Source organism: Scheffersomyces coipomensis, assembly GCF_036884675.1.
Source record: "Scheffersomyces coipomensis strain NRRL Y-17651 chromosome Unknown DFJ63scaffold_2, whole genome shotgun sequence".
Lineage (NCBI taxonomy): Eukaryota > Fungi > Ascomycota > Pichiomycetes > Serinales > Debaryomycetaceae > Scheffersomyces > Scheffersomyces coipomensis.
This window is the reverse complement of record NW_027042893.1, coordinates 177,526-194,972: the sequence shown is the minus strand read 5'-3', so window position 1 is coordinate 194,972 and position 17,447 is coordinate 177,526. Positions and strand designations below refer to the sequence as shown.

The following is a 17,447-nucleotide window of genomic DNA, read 5'->3' as shown; positions in this document are numbered from 1 at the left end:
ATATGATATGATATGATAAGAGATGAGATTTACCATTTTCTATTGTTAACATTGTGATGAGTTAGATACGAATTGGAGTCGTATTGTTTTAAATAGTTTATAGTTACTATGTTTCCAAAACAAAAGTGGCGAGTAGGGGGGGCGGGGTTTGGAATGCATTCCCTATTATTTTTTAAAACGATCTCTCCACGTCTAAAGTGGGAGTGGAGAACATAAAATTGATTTCATTTTACTGTGGTCAATCCCAATTAATCTTAAACTGATAGGAATTACCATTAAGTAACTAACTGTTTGAAGATTATGAACTTTATCTCAACAAATAGATAATAGATAGAGATAGATAGAGATAGAGATAGGTAAACAAATAAACTAAATAAGCTAAATAAATTAAATTATTAAATAATAATTCTTCAACATATCAACTAAATAATAATAAATAAATAAATAAAACTTGTGATGTTTAAAATGAGGATGATGAAGATGATGCTGATGTCGTGTCAGTCATTAGTATGTAGTTCACAGTAATTCATAGTGTATAGATAGAATATGGATAAGTGGAGCCTTTCGTTAAATTTTTTTTAATTTTTTTAATTTTGTTGGAATTCTTTTTTTTTTTTTTTTTTTTTTTAATTACGGGTATCACTAAAAGTTCAGTTAACTAAAGTAAACTGGAGTGATCATAATTTTTACAACAAAATTTTTATTTACAACCAAATTAATTATTATCAACAACTTCTTCTTCTTCTTCTTCATTATCTATCTTCATCGAATCAATCAATCAATCAATCAATCAATCAATCAATCAATCATTCTTCAACCATCATCTACTACTTAGACTATTCAACTTAGGTTATACTTTCCTTCCACCAACCCACCTCCCCACATCCTCACGTCTGTTTCTACCCTACCCTGTCGCCTCATTCTATTTTTGTAAACTAACCTTATTTTATTTTATTTTACTTATTTTCTTACTAATTCATTACCTCATTAGCTCAATTACTCCCTCCCTTTAGTTATTTTACAATCCATCAAGTAGATCCAAACCACTATAACATCAACTACTATTAATATAACAAATGTTTGTATTTCCAGCGTTTGATTCAAACTATAAAACAAGAAAAAGAACGTTTAAATGTTGTCAAAGTTGTAGAACAAAAAGAATTAAATGTGAAATCACTTCTAAAGATTATGAAATTATTGGTTGTTTAAATTGTACAAAACATGGTTTCCAATGTAGTTTAATTAAAAAAATTGATCAATCTAATAAAAATAATAATAATAGTAATGAGTTACAACAACAACAAGTTCAGATCCAAGTACAACCTCAACCATCTCAACAACAACAGCAACAACAACAACAACAACAACAACAACAACAAGTTCAACCTATTCAAGTTCCTCAAATTCAACAACAACAACAACAACAGGTTCCACCTTCAATCAATTCAACTACAAATACAACTCCTTCAAATACTATAAATTCATCAACTCCAAATAGTACAGTATCAACTTCTGCAACTACTATAAATACTACTAATTCTTCCCCTTCAAATCTTTGTGTTAAACCTGAATATCCTGCTTCAATAATACCATTCCAACAACATAAACATAAACAACAACAACAGCAACAGCAACAGCAACAGCAACAGCAACAGCAACAGCAACAGCAACAGCAACAGCAACAGCAACAGCAACAGCAACAGCAACAGCAACAGCAACAGCAACAGCAACAGCAACAGCAACAGCAACAGCAACAGCAACAGCAACAGCAACAGCAACAGCAACAACAGCAACAGCAACAGCAACAGCAGCAGCAACAGCAGCAACAACAACCTCAACAACCTCAACAACCTCAACAACCTTATCAACCTCAAGATATTATATCTCCACCTCAATTAGATTCAAATCAATCCATGAAAAGAATAACTCCTCAATATTTAAAAGCAAAATTCAATTTCAATATCTCAGGTCAAGATTCAGATTCAACTTATCAATATCTTTTCCATGGTCATCCTAAAGTTATTATTTCCATGTCGGATGATCAATCAATTTGGCATGAATCAGGTGTTTATGTTAAAAACCCATCGGATGAAGAAGATACAAAAGGTCAACCTTTAGGACCTCCAACTTCCGCACCTACTCAAATCCCTCAACAACAAGAACAACAACAACAACAACAACAACATCATCATCAACAAGTTCAACAATCTCAATTCGATAAATTAAAGAAATCATATAAAATCAAAAACTTTGGTAATGGTAAAGATAAAGAATATTATATTAAAAATCCAAAAGTTTACCAATTTTTAAAATCAATTGATGCATTTACTTTATCATCGATCAACTATCCAATTACATTGGCTGAAACAAAACAATTAATTGAATTATATTTCTTTAAAATTAATTCAATTTTCCCTTTGGTTCATGAACAAGGATTTTGGGATGATTTTAAAAACAATAAATGTCAAAATGTATTATTATATTCAATTATTTTAGCTATATCAAGAGATAAATTAGCAGAACCAATTTTAAAAGATGTTTTTAAACGAGGTTATAGATTACAAGAAATAAATCAAATTCAATTCCAACAAGAATTAATTAATTTTATGACGGAATTACATTATAAAATACGACAATTAATGTTAATTTTACCTCAATTAGGGGATGCCGATAAATTTTCTCGAATTGTAATTCATCTTGTTTTATCATTACATTTTGCTTATGATAGATATGGTAGTGAACAAAGTAGTCATGATCTTAGTGCTGCTATAAATCTTGGTAATGCTATTGGGATTCATATGAAACGTTTATCATCTCAAAAAAGTATTGAAAATAAAGTGGAATATCTGAATAATCTTTGGTGGTGTTGTTATATATTTGATAGATTTAATGGTTTAACTAATGCTAGAGCAGTTTTCATTAGACAAGAAGATTTTAATATTGATTTACCTTATAATAATATTAATCTTTTAAAAATGGTTCAATTAGCAAGATCTTTAGAAAATATGTTTTTTGCAATTTTTCAACCTTTTAATAATAATAATGTTATTGGAAATAATAATATGATAAGGTATAAAATGTTTAATAGTGATGAATTTCAAAAAATTGAATTTGAAACTTGTGAAAAGGAAAGATTAAGATCAACTAATAAACCATTTTATTCAAATTTAAAAAATGATTATACTACAAATACTATTCATTTTTTAACTAGAATTGTTAATAATGTTATTATTTTAGCATCTCAAAAGGCAAAATATGATAATCCTCAAATTCCTAATAATATTCCTGATTTAATAAGTCAAAGAGCTGCTTCCAATGTTTTATGGTATATGATTCAAATGGATGATGATTTAAAAATTAATATTCCAATGAGTCCATGGTGTATGTCATTAGCTATGGCTGTTGCATTAAAGAAAAAGGCTAAATTACATTTGAAATTCAATAATTCAACCTCATCATCTTCATCATCATTTACTAATATGGGTGGAAGTATTAATGAAAATGATCATTTAAATAATGGTACATTTGAAGATAATTTCCAATTTGAACAATATTTTAATGAATTAAAGAAATTCTCATCAACTTGGTGGATTGTCGATGAAAATTATAGATTAACTAATGATTTCATTGATACTTTAAATACCAAAGTTAAAAATAAAAAGAGAAGATCATTACCAACTGCATCATCATCATCATTGGCAAGTACTAATAATGCTAGAGGTGGTTCAGTTTCAGTTAAACGTGCCAGACATGAAAGTAATTCAAGTTCAAATGGAAGTCATGAATCAACTAATAGTAGTCTTAATGAATCTCATCAACCTCAAATGATGAATAATGCAAACCATAATAGTAATAACAATAACAATAACAATAATAATAATAATAATAATAATAATAATAATAATAATAATAACAACAACAACAATAATAATTTACTTAATGCATTTGATGATCCAATTTGGTTAAAGAGATCTATACCATCTCCCGTAAATAAAAACCAATCACCATTCCCTATTCCACAATCACCCATTACTAAACCTGATTCCATACCATCTATAAAGAGTATGTTACATAATAATAACAATAACGGTAATAATGGTAACAATATTGCTATTCAAACTCCACCTGAATTAACATCTCATTTATTAAATATGAACAGTGTTAATAATGGTAATAATATGATGAATATGAATATGAATAATGGTAATATGGGAGGAGGAAATAATTATAATAGTAATAATAATCTTCAAAATAATCAAAATAATAATAATATGAATTATATTAATAATAATATGGGTAATATTAACAATAATGGCGTTAATATGAATAATAATAATAATGGTGTTAATAATAATGTTGGAGGTAGTAATGTCAATTCAACTATGATGACTGGTTCAACCTCGAATTCGAAACCATTCTTTGGAAGTGATTCATCATTTAGTCCGAATAGTATGAGTTCAGGAGATGCTAATCAATATGATCAATATTTTGAATCGATGCAAATTGATATATTTAATAACGATTTCTTTAAGGATGTTCCAAATGTGATCAATTTATTAAAGTAATTTAACTGAATGAGTGAAATGTGTAATAAAATAAAATGTGTATAACAACACAAACAAAACAAATATTTACCCTTATATGGATTTATGTCGAAAACTACATCAATGATTATGACTTATTAAAAAAACATACTTAAAATTCAATTCTTTTTTTCTATTTATTTTTGGATATGTATTAAATGTGTTTATAGAGTATATATATAACGATAACAATATAATAATGTACAATTACTTTTCCAACCTGAGACTAGTCTAATTATCTTCTTCTTCTTCATCATCATCTTCTTCGTCTTCACTATTAATTTCATCTTCCCAACCATCTTCATCTTCACCTTTTCTAGAGGGGATTAATTCAGACATATCTGGACCACCAACTTGTTTTAATAATAATTCAACTTGTTCAATCAAACCTGGATCCAAATCAGCCACTAAATTATCACTATTGATGATTTTGAACCCTTGCGTTAACGAGGATTTAACTTCTTTCATTAATGATTTGATTTCAGGATTAGAGGATTTAAGTAATATTGAAACATCAATATCACGATAATCATCATCTTCTGAAGCTTTTTTGGTAGATGATGATTGGAATAAGATTTGTTTGGCATGGAATAAATTGGCAATGGCTTCATAATAATATATATCTAATATATTTTCATTTATATCTTGAATATTTGAAACTATAGTGATGGTAATTTCATAAAGTTCTAATTCAATAGCGAATTTAGCTAATGTCAGTAATGGTTGGATCAAATCGACATATTCCAATCCAACTTCGAATGAATCAAGATCTTCTCCTTCTTCTTCTTCTGCTCCTTGTTTTATCTTATTGGCAGATTCTTCTAATTTAACTTTCTTTTGTTGGAATAATTGCCATGATTTTAATAAGGCTTCTTTAGCTTCTTCATTACGTTGTTGAGAGATTCTGATGGAGGATAATAATGATAATGCTTCTGGATTGTTAGGATCTAAACTTATGGAATAATTGATTAAATCATTACATTGAGTTTCAGCTTCATCTTCCATACATAAATCAGTCATCCAAATTTCAATCTTAGCAAATATTCCTTGATTTAACTTTTTGATAAGATAGGTAAGTAAGGATTCCTTGGTAGGATATAATTTTGATAATTCAACTAATAATTCATCTTCAGTATCTTTATCATGTTGAATAATATCTAATTGTTGTTGTAATTTTTGTAATCCGATATTTAAAGAATTTATCCCATCTTGACCTCCAATAATTTGACCAAAATAGAAAAACTTCTCCACTCCTTTCGAAGCAATAGGATCCAATTCACAAGCTTTGACTAATACATCATAAGCATTCTCTAAATCATTATTTTCTAATAACGTTTCTCCAAAAATTTGTAAATATTCAATTTGATCATTATAAGTTTCAAAACTTGGTGTTAATAATTCCAATGCTTTTTCAGATTGGGAGGATTGTAACAACGCCCTAGCCTTGGAGACAAGAGTAGTTATATCTGAAGATGACATTAATTAACTGTAGATCTTCAATGGTAGGTGGTATTTGACCCTTGTTGGTGGTGATACTATTGGTTGTTGATGTTGATGGATATTTGAATAGTAAAAATTTATAATCTCTTCGCATCAATAATTTTTTTTGGTGGTTGTGAAAATAAATAAATTAATTAGAAATAGTACTAGAATATCTAATCCACAGGAGGAGGTTATTTACAATATGGATGGGGAAGTCAAGACGGCTATACCGTCTCGAAGGATAACAGAAGATCAACTACAGATCTTATCCAATGAATACAATATCCTTCATTTAATCTACTTTCGAAGTAAGAATCAACATCGTCAATCAATATGGTGGAAATATCTTAATATTCTTCATCGACAAATTCGAAATATAATGAAATTAAGTGTCGATAGTCTACGTATCAAACCTTCCAAACAGGATAAGATCAGTCATAAATGTCATCAAATCGATAATCTTGTGCATTACTTATTGAAGAAGATCTTTAGAAAGGCGTATTTTGAATTTAATAATATCATAACATTAGGTCAATTCATAAGTTTGGGATTCACTTTGGTTGGATTGTTATCGAAGTTATATACTATCTTGATAGATATATCAGGCCAGAAGGGAGATAAATCATTAGATCAATTGAAATTGGCAATGTCGAGCACGATTGAGAAGACATTAAAAGTTACTGGGGTGAGTTATATTGGAGATGATGATTTAGGTGAAGAGATTATACTAGAGGATGTGCTAGTTGACAATCCCAAGAAAAGGAAAGCAGAAGAAGAAGAAGAAGAAGAAGAGGATGTAAATGGAAAGGTGAATGTTGATGTCAAAGTGAATGATAACAATGATAAATCAAAACCAAAGTCAGATATACCATCCAGAACCACATCAACCATCAATAAAGCCAATAAAAAGATAAAGAAAAAGAAGAGTAACAACTACGGGCAAAATTCTTCATCCTCCAAAAGCAAAAAATCAAGTAAGAAGACCATTGATGATATCTTTGGCTTATAAACTATATCACATCACGAATTACGAACTTTAATGAAATTAAATTCAATATACTTATTTATGCTTGACTTGAAAATACCTTTACTTTTTTCTGTTCTATAGATACTATATGTTTCTCTATTACTTTTCATCATCATTTATATTTCTAATTATATAGAATCTTAATAAATGTATATATTTACAGTTATATCACTAAGTAAACCTTTTATCATAAGTTGTAGGGCTCATTTCATTAAAGTACTTTACGATAGTAGTTTTCCTGTACATAATAATAATAATATTTTTATCTAACTATATAACCCCTTATTTGATAACCAATCAATTATAATGGAACCACAAAAACTTCTGTTCTTGTCAATTCTAATATCACTGTTCTGCGAACTTCATTTGGTTCGATTATTTCAAAGTATTTGTCCTATACATCTACAAAGCTGCAATATAGAAAATTTAAATAACTTAAAATTACCTTTAAGTTTAACACTGTTGAGATTTCTTAATATTCATTTTAGATCAATTGATGATTCAGTGATCCAATGAGGTATCCCAATTTAGTCTTTCTATCTTTCACGAGTTGCGTTATAGATGATATTTCTTCAGGAATACGGTTTCCAAAATATCTTCAAATGTTAGAAATTCCCCTTAATAAGAATAAACAATTATTTTCAATAATTCTTAATCACGAATGCTTAACCCATTTAAGAATATTTCCATTACATTCTTTGGATTTCTTCGAAGAGTTTAAAGATTTTAATATTTCAAACCCCCACAATAGAAGTAAAATCAATAGATTAGAATTCTATTTGGCTTACCCTATTTATGATTCAAATCTTCCGGTTAAAGTTTATGAGAATATTGAAAAGGCTTTTGGAAAGAGAATTGAAAGAATAAGGTCTAGCTGTAATATTTTCAAATTTGATCTTAGTCGGTCGTAGTTTGTTTAATTGTTAAGGGGTAGGTTTTGTACCAACACTTACATGTAGATGAAGTACAAGTTTAGTAACACCTCACGACAATGATATTTCTAACATTGATGAAATTAAATTCAATATACTTATTTATTCATCTATATTATATAAATATACATTTATACTAGAACAAAATATTAACACCTTTATAGAAACCCTTGTAAAATTTTTTTATTATCATAATAGTATAGTTGTTTGTTTGTTATACAATTTTTTTTTTTAGTTTTTTATGTTTTTTGCAATTAAAAGAAATACACGAAATAAAAAGTATAAACCGCCATAATAATAATAATACCCCCAAGAAAAAGAAAAAAGAAACTCATATCTAGAAAATCATAAACCATAGTTACTCAAATGTACTGATTGTAATATTGTTGTTGTGCTTGTGCTTGTGCTTGTTGTTGTTGGAAATGGGATGGATGGTTGTAAGTTGGTTGCTGTTTTTGATTCATGTACTGAGTAGGTTGTTGTTGATGAGCTTGTGGTTGTTGTTGCTGTTGTGGAGCACCATTCTTGAAATAATGAAGGATTTCGTTATAGTTATTGAAGGTAGAATTATTTAATTGATCAATATCTAAACAAAATTCATCATCATATTCTTCAAGCTTTCTTTGTTGAATTTGATTTGAACGATCAAATTGTTCAAAAATTGGTGTCACTTGCGATTGATTGGTAGCATTTGGTAAATGATTTCTTGGATATTGTTGATTTTGAACTTGAGCTTGTAATATTTGGGAGTAATTAATTGGTGATTTAGTTGACACTGGTGTATTGGCAGATGGAATGGAATTTGAAGTAGAATTATTCATTTGAGATTGATAATTACTAGTGGATGAAGTTAATGATGGAACTGGTGAATGTCCACTATAATCATATGGTGGCATATTATTAGCTGATGATGGACCACCTGGAGTAGCACCAGAAGATGAATGAGGAGTATCAACCACAAATGGAGTTGAAACTACATCAGGCAAAGTTGGATTATCAATAATAGTATTGGTAATTGGATCGATATTACCTGAAATATAATGAGAATGTAATACTTGATTAGTTAAATTAGAAGCATCTAATTCTTTTTGTTGTTTCTTTGATAATCTCTTCTTTAATTTATTCTTAATTCTTGATTTACCTTTAAATCCAGCTGGTAAATAACGACATTCACCACCTTCGACATGTAATTCACACCAAATTTCAGCGTTGCGGAAATATTCTCCACACATTGAACAAGTACCACCTGAACTTGATCTATCTTTAGTTTTAACTCCTTTTGGATATTTGAAATGTCTTGATTTTAAATGAGTTTTATAAGTATCTCTTCTTGAAAATCCACCATTTGGATGACATTTATGAGTCACATTATTTTCATCAATATAAATACTGAAACTATGGAATGGACATGAATAAGCTTTAGTTAAAGCATGTTTCTTTAAATGACGAGTCAAATAACCTCTGATTTTAAATACAGCATCACAATGAGGACATTGATGAGTTTTACCATCATCAACATTTGATTCATCATCAATTTCATCAGAATCATCTTCGACGAGATTTTCAGAAGACGATGAATGAGATAAAATCTTTTTATCCACACTTCTATCAGGAGTAAAAGGGGATGAATGATGAGAAGTTAATGGAGTAGTTAAATCTCCACCATGTGAATTATCAGTATTATGACTATGATGACTATCAAGTCCGGAATTATTACCATCTTTCTTTGAGTTAGATAAGATTGATTCATTATTTGATGATGAATTAGAAACAGTTGGAGATAAATTAACATCATCTTCTTCATCAAGTTCTTTCTTTACATTTTCAGTATGAGCATTGGATGGACCATTATTAGTATTTAATTTGAAGGCATCTAATTCATTACCAGGTATTACATCTTCAGTAAAAGCCCATTCAATTTCTCCCTTTTCATTTTTAAATGGTAATAATCTTGTAGTTAAACCGGTTGAACAAGGTTGAGGAGCGGTTATTTCTTCATCACTAAATAAATCATCATCTACAAACAGTTGACTTTGACATTGATATTGATAATTAGATGAAGCTTCTTCTTTATGTTGTTGATCTTGAACTTTAATAGAAGGAAATAAATCCAAATCTTTAACTTTTACATCTCTTCTTTTCTTTTTATTAGTTTTGGTAGATGTAGATGTATTCGAAGTTGATGATGGTGCTTTATTTATAGCTGAATAGAATGCTGAATCTGATGGGATGGATAATGATTCCGGGAATGGTACGATTAAATGTAAGATGAATGAAGTTACAAGTTGGATGAAATGAACGAGGATAGAACCAAGAATCAAATCAAGAATCATTTTGGTGATTGGACCTGATTTAGGACGTACATTTTGTTGTTGCTGTTGGTGATTTGATTTATTGGATGATGATGGTTGGATATTAGTAAGATGATTACTATGAGGTGTTGGTGTTGTAGTTGACATATTTAAAACGAGTTCCAAGTATTGATACAAGTTGAAAGACAAACGCTATTGAAGGGATTATCAATATGTTAAAGGAACAGGTGATCGATTATTCAGTATGATAGTAATATGTTGAAATAGAACTGATTAGTTGATTGAAAAGACTAGCTGTTGGCAAAAGTCCCCTTTTTTTGGTTGCTTATATATATAGGATAAATGCCTCAAAGTGAAGTAAGGGGGAGTTTACTGAAACAAGGAAAGCTGGAACGCTATTGAAAAGACAGATGAAAGTAGGATGTAAGCTTCAATAACTGTTTCCCCTTCGATATGCTTTATTCAGTCTGAGGATATTGGTAAAAAGGTTTGATTTGGAGTATAAGATTATCAGTTGTATCGTGTTGTCGTTAGCTATTTTTAATTTTGAAGTTCAATTTTTCTCATTTTTTTTTTCCTGATTTTTTTTTTTTTTTGGTTTAAACTTACAGGGAATATTTTATTTTTAATCACTAACTTGTTTTTGTACAAAAGTACACGACCTGTAAAAAGTTACTCACTCACCTCTCATAATAAAATTTATAGAACCACAAATATTTTAAAATGTTAAAAAATTATGGAGACACCCCTATAATCAAACATGCAAATTTAGAGATAATCTGTAAACTTGTTTTACAGATTGAAATTTCTTTTTTTTTTACTCAATTTTACAAGTTACAATTTATTTTTTTAGAGTAAAGAGAGAGAGAGAGAGACAAAAACAAAAAGAGGTGGTACTAAGCGATATGATTCATGTACGTTCTAGTAACAGCATTTTTTTTTGTCTGTCAGTTAGTTCAATCAGACAATTTATTTTAACTATGAGTCAATCAATGAATGAATGATTATTTATTTAATATGGTGATGTATATTATTACTGTAATAACAATCGTTTATTATCTGTCAATAAAGGTAAGACTATTGTGATATAAATAATTAGCTTTTTAAACCAAATGATCGTCAAAATAAGTCTTGGTGTTAACATATTTAATGTCAATATTTCTTCTCCAGTTTCCATACTTTATATAGGTCTGGTGTGATCTAATTACCCCTGTTTAACCTTAAACCAATTTATTATATACTAGACAATTAAACGACTTATATACTCGTTCATAACCAAATCCAAAACTTTATTCAACTTTTGTAACTAATATCAGGTCATACAATATAACAGTAATAGATAATTCTTTATCAATGTGACAATATATCTAGAATGTATGGGTTAATTATGTATTTTGTACCCCTGTATCGTTAATGTATGAATTATACCATGAATAAAAGTTGCAAATCTTGATCTTTGTTTTTGATCTCGCTACATGATTATACATTTGATCTTCATACCTTTATATTTAACTTTAATAAATGTTTATAATAGTGAAAACTATAATAAAGTACCTAATTATTCCATTACATCATAATTGAATTATAAACTTCTCCTCCCTGTCCCTAAAAAATTTCTTAGCCGCTAATTTTTCTGTTTTCGATTTTAAAACCCACAAGACCTTTAAGCAAAAAAAAATATTTTTCCCTTAAAAAAAATTTCATTCTTATCTCTTCTTTACATCTTGATGTACTTTTAAGTTAGATCTATTTACTTTTATCCTTAATATTACAACTATTTGGTTATCGAAATCTAACTATATGAGTGACGTTACCATACAAGTATAGTTATCAAATACAAACAATTTACTCACCCATAAAATAAGGTAAATAAAAAAATCATTTCATCTCTTCCCCCTCCCCCCTCCACACCAGTTGCAACCGCAAATTTTTTCCTTTATCATATACAAGTCTCACAATGTCACCCATAGATTTAAATAATATCCCTATCATAGATCTTGATAGTTTCACTCATGAAACCATCTTTAAACAAGGTGATAAATATTGGTTCTTTGAAAAATCAGAAGATGCATTTCCAGGTCAAGCCTTTGGGTTAGAAATTAACCAAATTCTTTATCATACTAAATCTCAATTTCAAGATATCCTTATTTTTAAATCATTAAGTTTTGGTAATGTATTAGTTCTTAATGGTATTATTCAATGTACTGAGAAAGATGAATTTGCTTATCAAGAATTAATAACTCATTTGCCAGTTATGTCACATCCAAATCCTACCAAAGCATTAGTTATTGGTGGAGGTGATTGTGGAGTAATTAGAGAATTAATTAAACATGTTGAATTAGGTACCATTGAATCGATTACCATGGTTGAAATTGATGATATGGTGATTCAATTATCAACTAAATTCTTACCTGAAATGGCTAAATATCATAATCATCCCAAAGTAAATCTTATTATTGATGATGGATTTAAATTTTTAAAATCAACTCAAGAAAAATTTGATATTATTATAACTGATTCATCTGATCCTGAAGGTCCAGCAGAAGAATTTTTTCAAATTAATTATTTTAAATTATTATTAAATGCTTTACAAAAAGATGGTATTGTAATTATGCAAAGTAGTGAAAATATTTGGTTAAATTTATCTTATCTTAAAAATTTATTAAAAAAGGCAAAGACGATATTTAAAAATGTTAAATATAGTCAATGTTATATGCCAAGTTATACTAGTGGGTCATTAGGGTTGATTATTGCTACTAATGATGAATTAAAGGATGTCACCAAACCTTTAAGAAAGTTAAAGCCCTCTTTAGAGGCAAATTTATTTAAATATTATAATAGTAATATTCATCAATCTTCATTTGTGTTACCAACTTGGGCTCAAAATGAATTAAAGAATTGATTAGAGTTTATTGGTTTATGTTTTTGGGTTTAAAGTAGGGTATATGTTGGTTTATATATGTTATAATAGAATTTAATTTAATCTTAATCTTTATATTAGTTGTTATTCAGTAATTATATACATAGGGTTGCAATCCAATCCATCATAGAGAAATTTGGGGTCGTGTCTAGATGTTTAAAAGATTCATGGATGTTATTAATAATTAATTTGAACTCCGCACTACTCATTTCTTCACCAACTTAACACGACCTCTTTTTTGTCGTTCCCATTCCCAAAAAATCCCATTCCAACAAAGATGAAAAAGGTGTGTTTATATTACAAAAAAAACATATATCTAAAAATTATTGTTTAATCCACGACATATCATTTAAAGATTGTAAAACGGTTGCAATTGTTTCATTATTATCATCTTGATAGTTATAAATTATAACCATTAATAAAATCGATACCATGTCATCCAATGTTGAAGAAGACGATTATTCAAATAATATTGATGATCAATTATTAAGTGTTGCCAAACAAGAAGGAGTAGTGGTGGATCCAACTTCTGGTATAGAACATTTAGCTGCAACAAATAAAGTCAATAAGGATTCCCAACATCAACAAGTTCAACAAGTACAACAACAAACTCAACAGCAACTCCAACAACAACAACAACTTGAACAACAAGCTGCTGCTACGGCTCGACAAATTGCAGGGGCTCAAGATCCTTATAAAAGACAATATCAACAATTACAGCAACAACAACAACATCAACAACATCAACATCAACACCAACATCAACATCATCAACAACACCAACAACAACTTCAACAACAGGCTGAACTTCATGGTCATTATAATCAAGCAGATGATTTGGAATCAGAATATAACATTCAAATCCCTGATCCTATTGTTGATACTAAACTGAAGATTTATCCTGTTACTGAAAATACCATTACTGCTGATGGAAATTTAATTACAAGACCTTATCCTGAACAAGCATTTCATAGTCGTGATGACTTAAATGAATTCATTCAAGAATTTGCTCGTGATAATGGCTTTGGCGTCGTGATTTCTCATTCTAATAAAAAGGCCATCTATTATACTTGTGAATTAGGTGGACGTTATAGACATAAAAAATCAAAAAAGGATACCATTGAAGATACTTCTAGACATGTTGATGTTGGAGGAGGATATTTATTGGATCCAAACACTAAAACCAAAAAATTAAGATGTCCATTTGCTATGACTGCAAGTTATAAAAAATCCACTGGAGTTTGGACTTTAAAGACTACTTGTAATGAACATAATCATCCTCAATTAGATCCATTATCAAATCATCCAATGCTTAGAAAAAGATCAGATGAATTGAATTTATTAATTTTGGATTTATATAAAGTTGGTACTAAACCTTCTCATATTGAATCTAAAATTAAAGAACAATATCCCGACGTAATTATTAAACGTGAAGATATTTATAATGAAATAAGAGGCTATAAAAGAAAATTAAAGAAACAAAATGCCAGATTTGGTTTTGGTTCAAGAGTAGGTCATAACAAAACTAAAATGGAAGTCTTACAAGCTGCTGGACTTACTGGAAATCATACTAGTTCAGGTCCAAATACAGGTCCAAATGATGATTCTGCTGCTGCCGCTGCTGCTGTAGCAGCTGCTACTAATGCTATTTTAAGTGCTGGTAATGTTGATGATAATCAAGGATCATCAGATCCTCAAGTATTACAATATCAACATCTGCAACAACAACAAGAAGAATTTCAACGTCAATTCGTGGCTGCTGCCGTGGCTCAACAACAACATCAACATCATCAACACCATCATCATCAACAACATCAAATTGATGAAGCTCAATTCCAACAATATCAACATTTACAAGATCATGATGATAGTACTGCTGCCGCTGCCATTGCTGCTGTAACCAATGCTACTCGTCATGGACATTATCATCATAATGAAGCTGATTTATCGATGGAAAATATCGATAGTAGATTAGTAGGCGAATAAGTGTTCTAGATATTGTTGTGTTTTTTCTAGTTTTTTCCTTTTTCTCTTCTCTTTTATTCTCTTCTTGTTATTGTTTTTATTAGTGTGTTTTTTGCCTAACATTATTAACTAATGTTAAATATCAGATTTGTACCCTTTCCTTTCTTTGATTTTTTATTGTTATGAAATGTACATTAGTTCCATATATATAAATAAGTATAAAAAAATATATAATTTGTGTTTTTGTATAAAATGATATTATTACTATTATTATTATTATTATGACCTTATTTCTTTCTTTTTTTATAAACCTTTTAATAATTCCAAACCATGAGCTCTCTCTTCGAACAATTTCGCCAATTGACCAACCTTTCTCCCTCTTATAACCGGTCTCTTCACATTATTTGGAGGAGGGATGGTTTCTATAGGGGATATATTTCTTGATTTTTTTTGAGGACTTGAATCGATAAAATTATATTTTTGAGGAGGGTATTGTAATGCAATGTTTGAAACGTCATTTAATGCTTTTGAGACTTTGGAAGTTAAAGATGTTGTTGTTGTGGATGATAAGAGTTTATTCTGAGAGAAGTTTAAATCTCTTATGGTTGATAGTAATTCTCGATTAGAAGAAGAACCATTATTATTGTTATTGTTGTTGGTAGTGTTATTGGAGGTTGATTTGGATAATTTTGAGTTAAAGGTTAAGATATTGGATGTATTTACAGATACTCTAAATTCATTATCATCGGTTGAACCTACTGTATCTTCTATAGTGATATCATAACTTAAATCATAAGAATCATCAGGAAGGGTATTATTATTTTGATGATGATTATTTTCAATTATGGTTTTACCAAAGATTGATTCATGAACAGTTAAATAACCTGGATCATTAACATAAGTCAATCTTAATCTTGACCAATTATCAAATACATTCTTTAAGAATCGATTGATTATTAAAATATGATCTTTATTTTGGGACGAGATTAATTCATGACTTAAACAATGACTAAGACTTTTTGATAATGATAATGAAGTATGATTTGTGATTTTATTAGTATGAATTAAATGATGACCCAATTCAAATAATTGAATCAATACTAATTTAAAAGATTGTGTTAATTCATTTGAACCATGTTGTTGTAAAAGATTATGAAACGTTTCAAACGTATAATTATAATCATCTTTTATAGGTAATGGGATCAGGTTGGTAGGGATTAAAGGAGATGGTAATTCCATGAGGATTCGTTTGAAAGTAGTGGCGATACAATATAAATCCCAATCATTGATCCAAATCAATTGATTTCGATTAATACAATCAAACAATACGTCGGTATTGATTTTATTTCCTGGTTTATGAAAGATTAATTCTACTTTATCAGAATATGAATTGATGATGTTGAAAATTTGATAAAAATGATGATGAAAAGTAGGATTAGAATGGATATTGAACGTAGTTAATGGATTTAATAATGGAATGAATCGTTTTGATAATTGGATTGAATGTTCAATTTGTAAATTATGTTTCCAAATATTTAAGGATATTTTTAATTTTGTGATATCGATATAATGACTTAAATCAGATAATGAATTACAATGGATCATGATATTGTTAGATGAATCAGAACTGATTGAAGGAGATTCCATGGTGAAATAATCAAATAATAAATTAAGAGTTAAGAAATTTCCTTTTGTAGTGGATAATATTTGAGTCATTGATTTTATAAACCAACTATCATGAACCGTGATTAATTTATGTAGATTGTGAAGATTATTATTATCAGCTAAGAAAGATTTTAAGAATTTAATCCCCCAAATCCAACTAATCTTATTTAAACCACAATTAAACATGATTAGGACGTAAGGATGTTGCGGGACAAATGACATTAAAGTAGGGATGAATTCATCATAATCTATGATCTCAGTGGAAGGTAAGTATGAGGTATCGAAGGTGTAGACGGGTAAGTTTGTGGGTATATCAGTGACATCTGATTTGTAGAAGATTCTTTCCATGATTGAGGTAGTTGGTTGGTTGGTTGCAGTTGGTTGATGAAAGAAAGAAGAAGGGTTTGATCAGAATGAATGAACAGATGATCGAATGATATGATAAGCGAATGAATGAATGAGTGGATGTATATAGAACAGCGAGTGTGAGGATATGAATGAAGAACCAATTAAGGTGATAGCATTCAAGATGTGTGTGTGTTAGTTCCAAGTGACCCTTAG

The 17,447-nt window shown here is 29.1% G+C and overlaps 7 protein-coding genes across 7 annotated transcripts; 4 read left to right on the top strand and 3 right to left on the bottom strand. All coding sequences in view use genetic code 12, as the record gives it.

The window, feature by feature from the left end:
* The first annotated feature begins 636 nt into the window (after window positions 1–636).
* On the top strand, window positions 637–4,563 carry DFJ63DRAFT_57141 (uncharacterized protein). Its single transcript, XM_064908927.1, has 3 exons — window positions 637–1,379; window positions 1,782–4,074; window positions 4,308–4,563. The coding sequence occupies exons 1-3, from the start codon at window positions 1,077–1,079 to the stop codon at window positions 4,310–4,312; spliced, it is 2,601 nt and encodes an 866-aa protein (XP_064763266.1). The 5' UTR covers window positions 637–1,076; the 3' UTR covers window positions 4,313–4,563.
* On the bottom strand, window positions 4,432–6,164 carry DFJ63DRAFT_56978 (uncharacterized protein). The gene has a single exon (XM_064908926.1). It carries the CDS (start codon window positions 6,060–6,062, stop codon window positions 4,815–4,817), a length of 1,248 nt encoding a protein of 415 aa, XP_064763265.1. The 5' UTR covers window positions 6,063–6,164; the 3' UTR covers window positions 4,432–4,814.
* Window positions 6,165–7,253, top strand: RMP1 (Rmp1p). Its single transcript, XM_064908925.1, has one exon. The coding sequence runs from the start codon at window positions 6,268–6,270 to the stop codon at window positions 7,072–7,074; it is 807 nt and encodes a 268-aa protein (XP_064763264.1). The 5' UTR covers window positions 6,165–6,267; the 3' UTR covers window positions 7,075–7,253.
* A 351-nt stretch (window positions 7,254–7,604) lies between these two features.
* On the top strand, window positions 7,605–8,003 carry DFJ63DRAFT_311258 (uncharacterized protein; the record flags this gene model as incomplete). The annotated part of the gene is made up of 1 exon (XM_064905727.1): window positions 7,605–8,003. The coding sequence occupies one exon, from the start codon at window positions 7,605–7,607 to the stop codon at window positions 8,001–8,003; it is 399 nt and encodes a 132-aa protein (XP_064763263.1).
* Window positions 8,004–8,386: 383 nt separating this feature from the next.
* On the bottom strand, window positions 8,387–10,483 carry STP2 (Stp2p; the record flags this gene model as incomplete). Its single annotated transcript, XM_064905726.1, has 1 exon — window positions 8,387–10,483. One exon carries the CDS (start codon window positions 10,481–10,483, stop codon window positions 8,387–8,389), a length of 2,097 nt encoding a protein of 698 aa, XP_064763262.1.
* A 1,810-nt stretch (window positions 10,484–12,293) lies between these two features.
* Window positions 12,294–13,238, top strand: DFJ63DRAFT_284210 (spermine synthase; the record flags this gene model as incomplete). Its single annotated transcript, XM_064904780.1, has 1 exon — window positions 12,294–13,238. One exon carries the CDS (start codon window positions 12,294–12,296, stop codon window positions 13,236–13,238), a length of 945 nt encoding a protein of 314 aa, XP_064763261.1.
* Window positions 13,239–15,524: 2,286 nt separating this feature from the next.
* On the bottom strand, window positions 15,525–17,234 carry ECM25 (Ecm25p; the record flags this gene model as incomplete). Its single annotated transcript, XM_064907875.1, has 1 exon — window positions 15,525–17,234. One exon carries the CDS (start codon window positions 17,232–17,234, stop codon window positions 15,525–15,527), a length of 1,710 nt encoding a protein of 569 aa, XP_064763260.1.
* Between the last annotated feature and the right edge of the window lie 213 nt (window positions 17,235–17,447).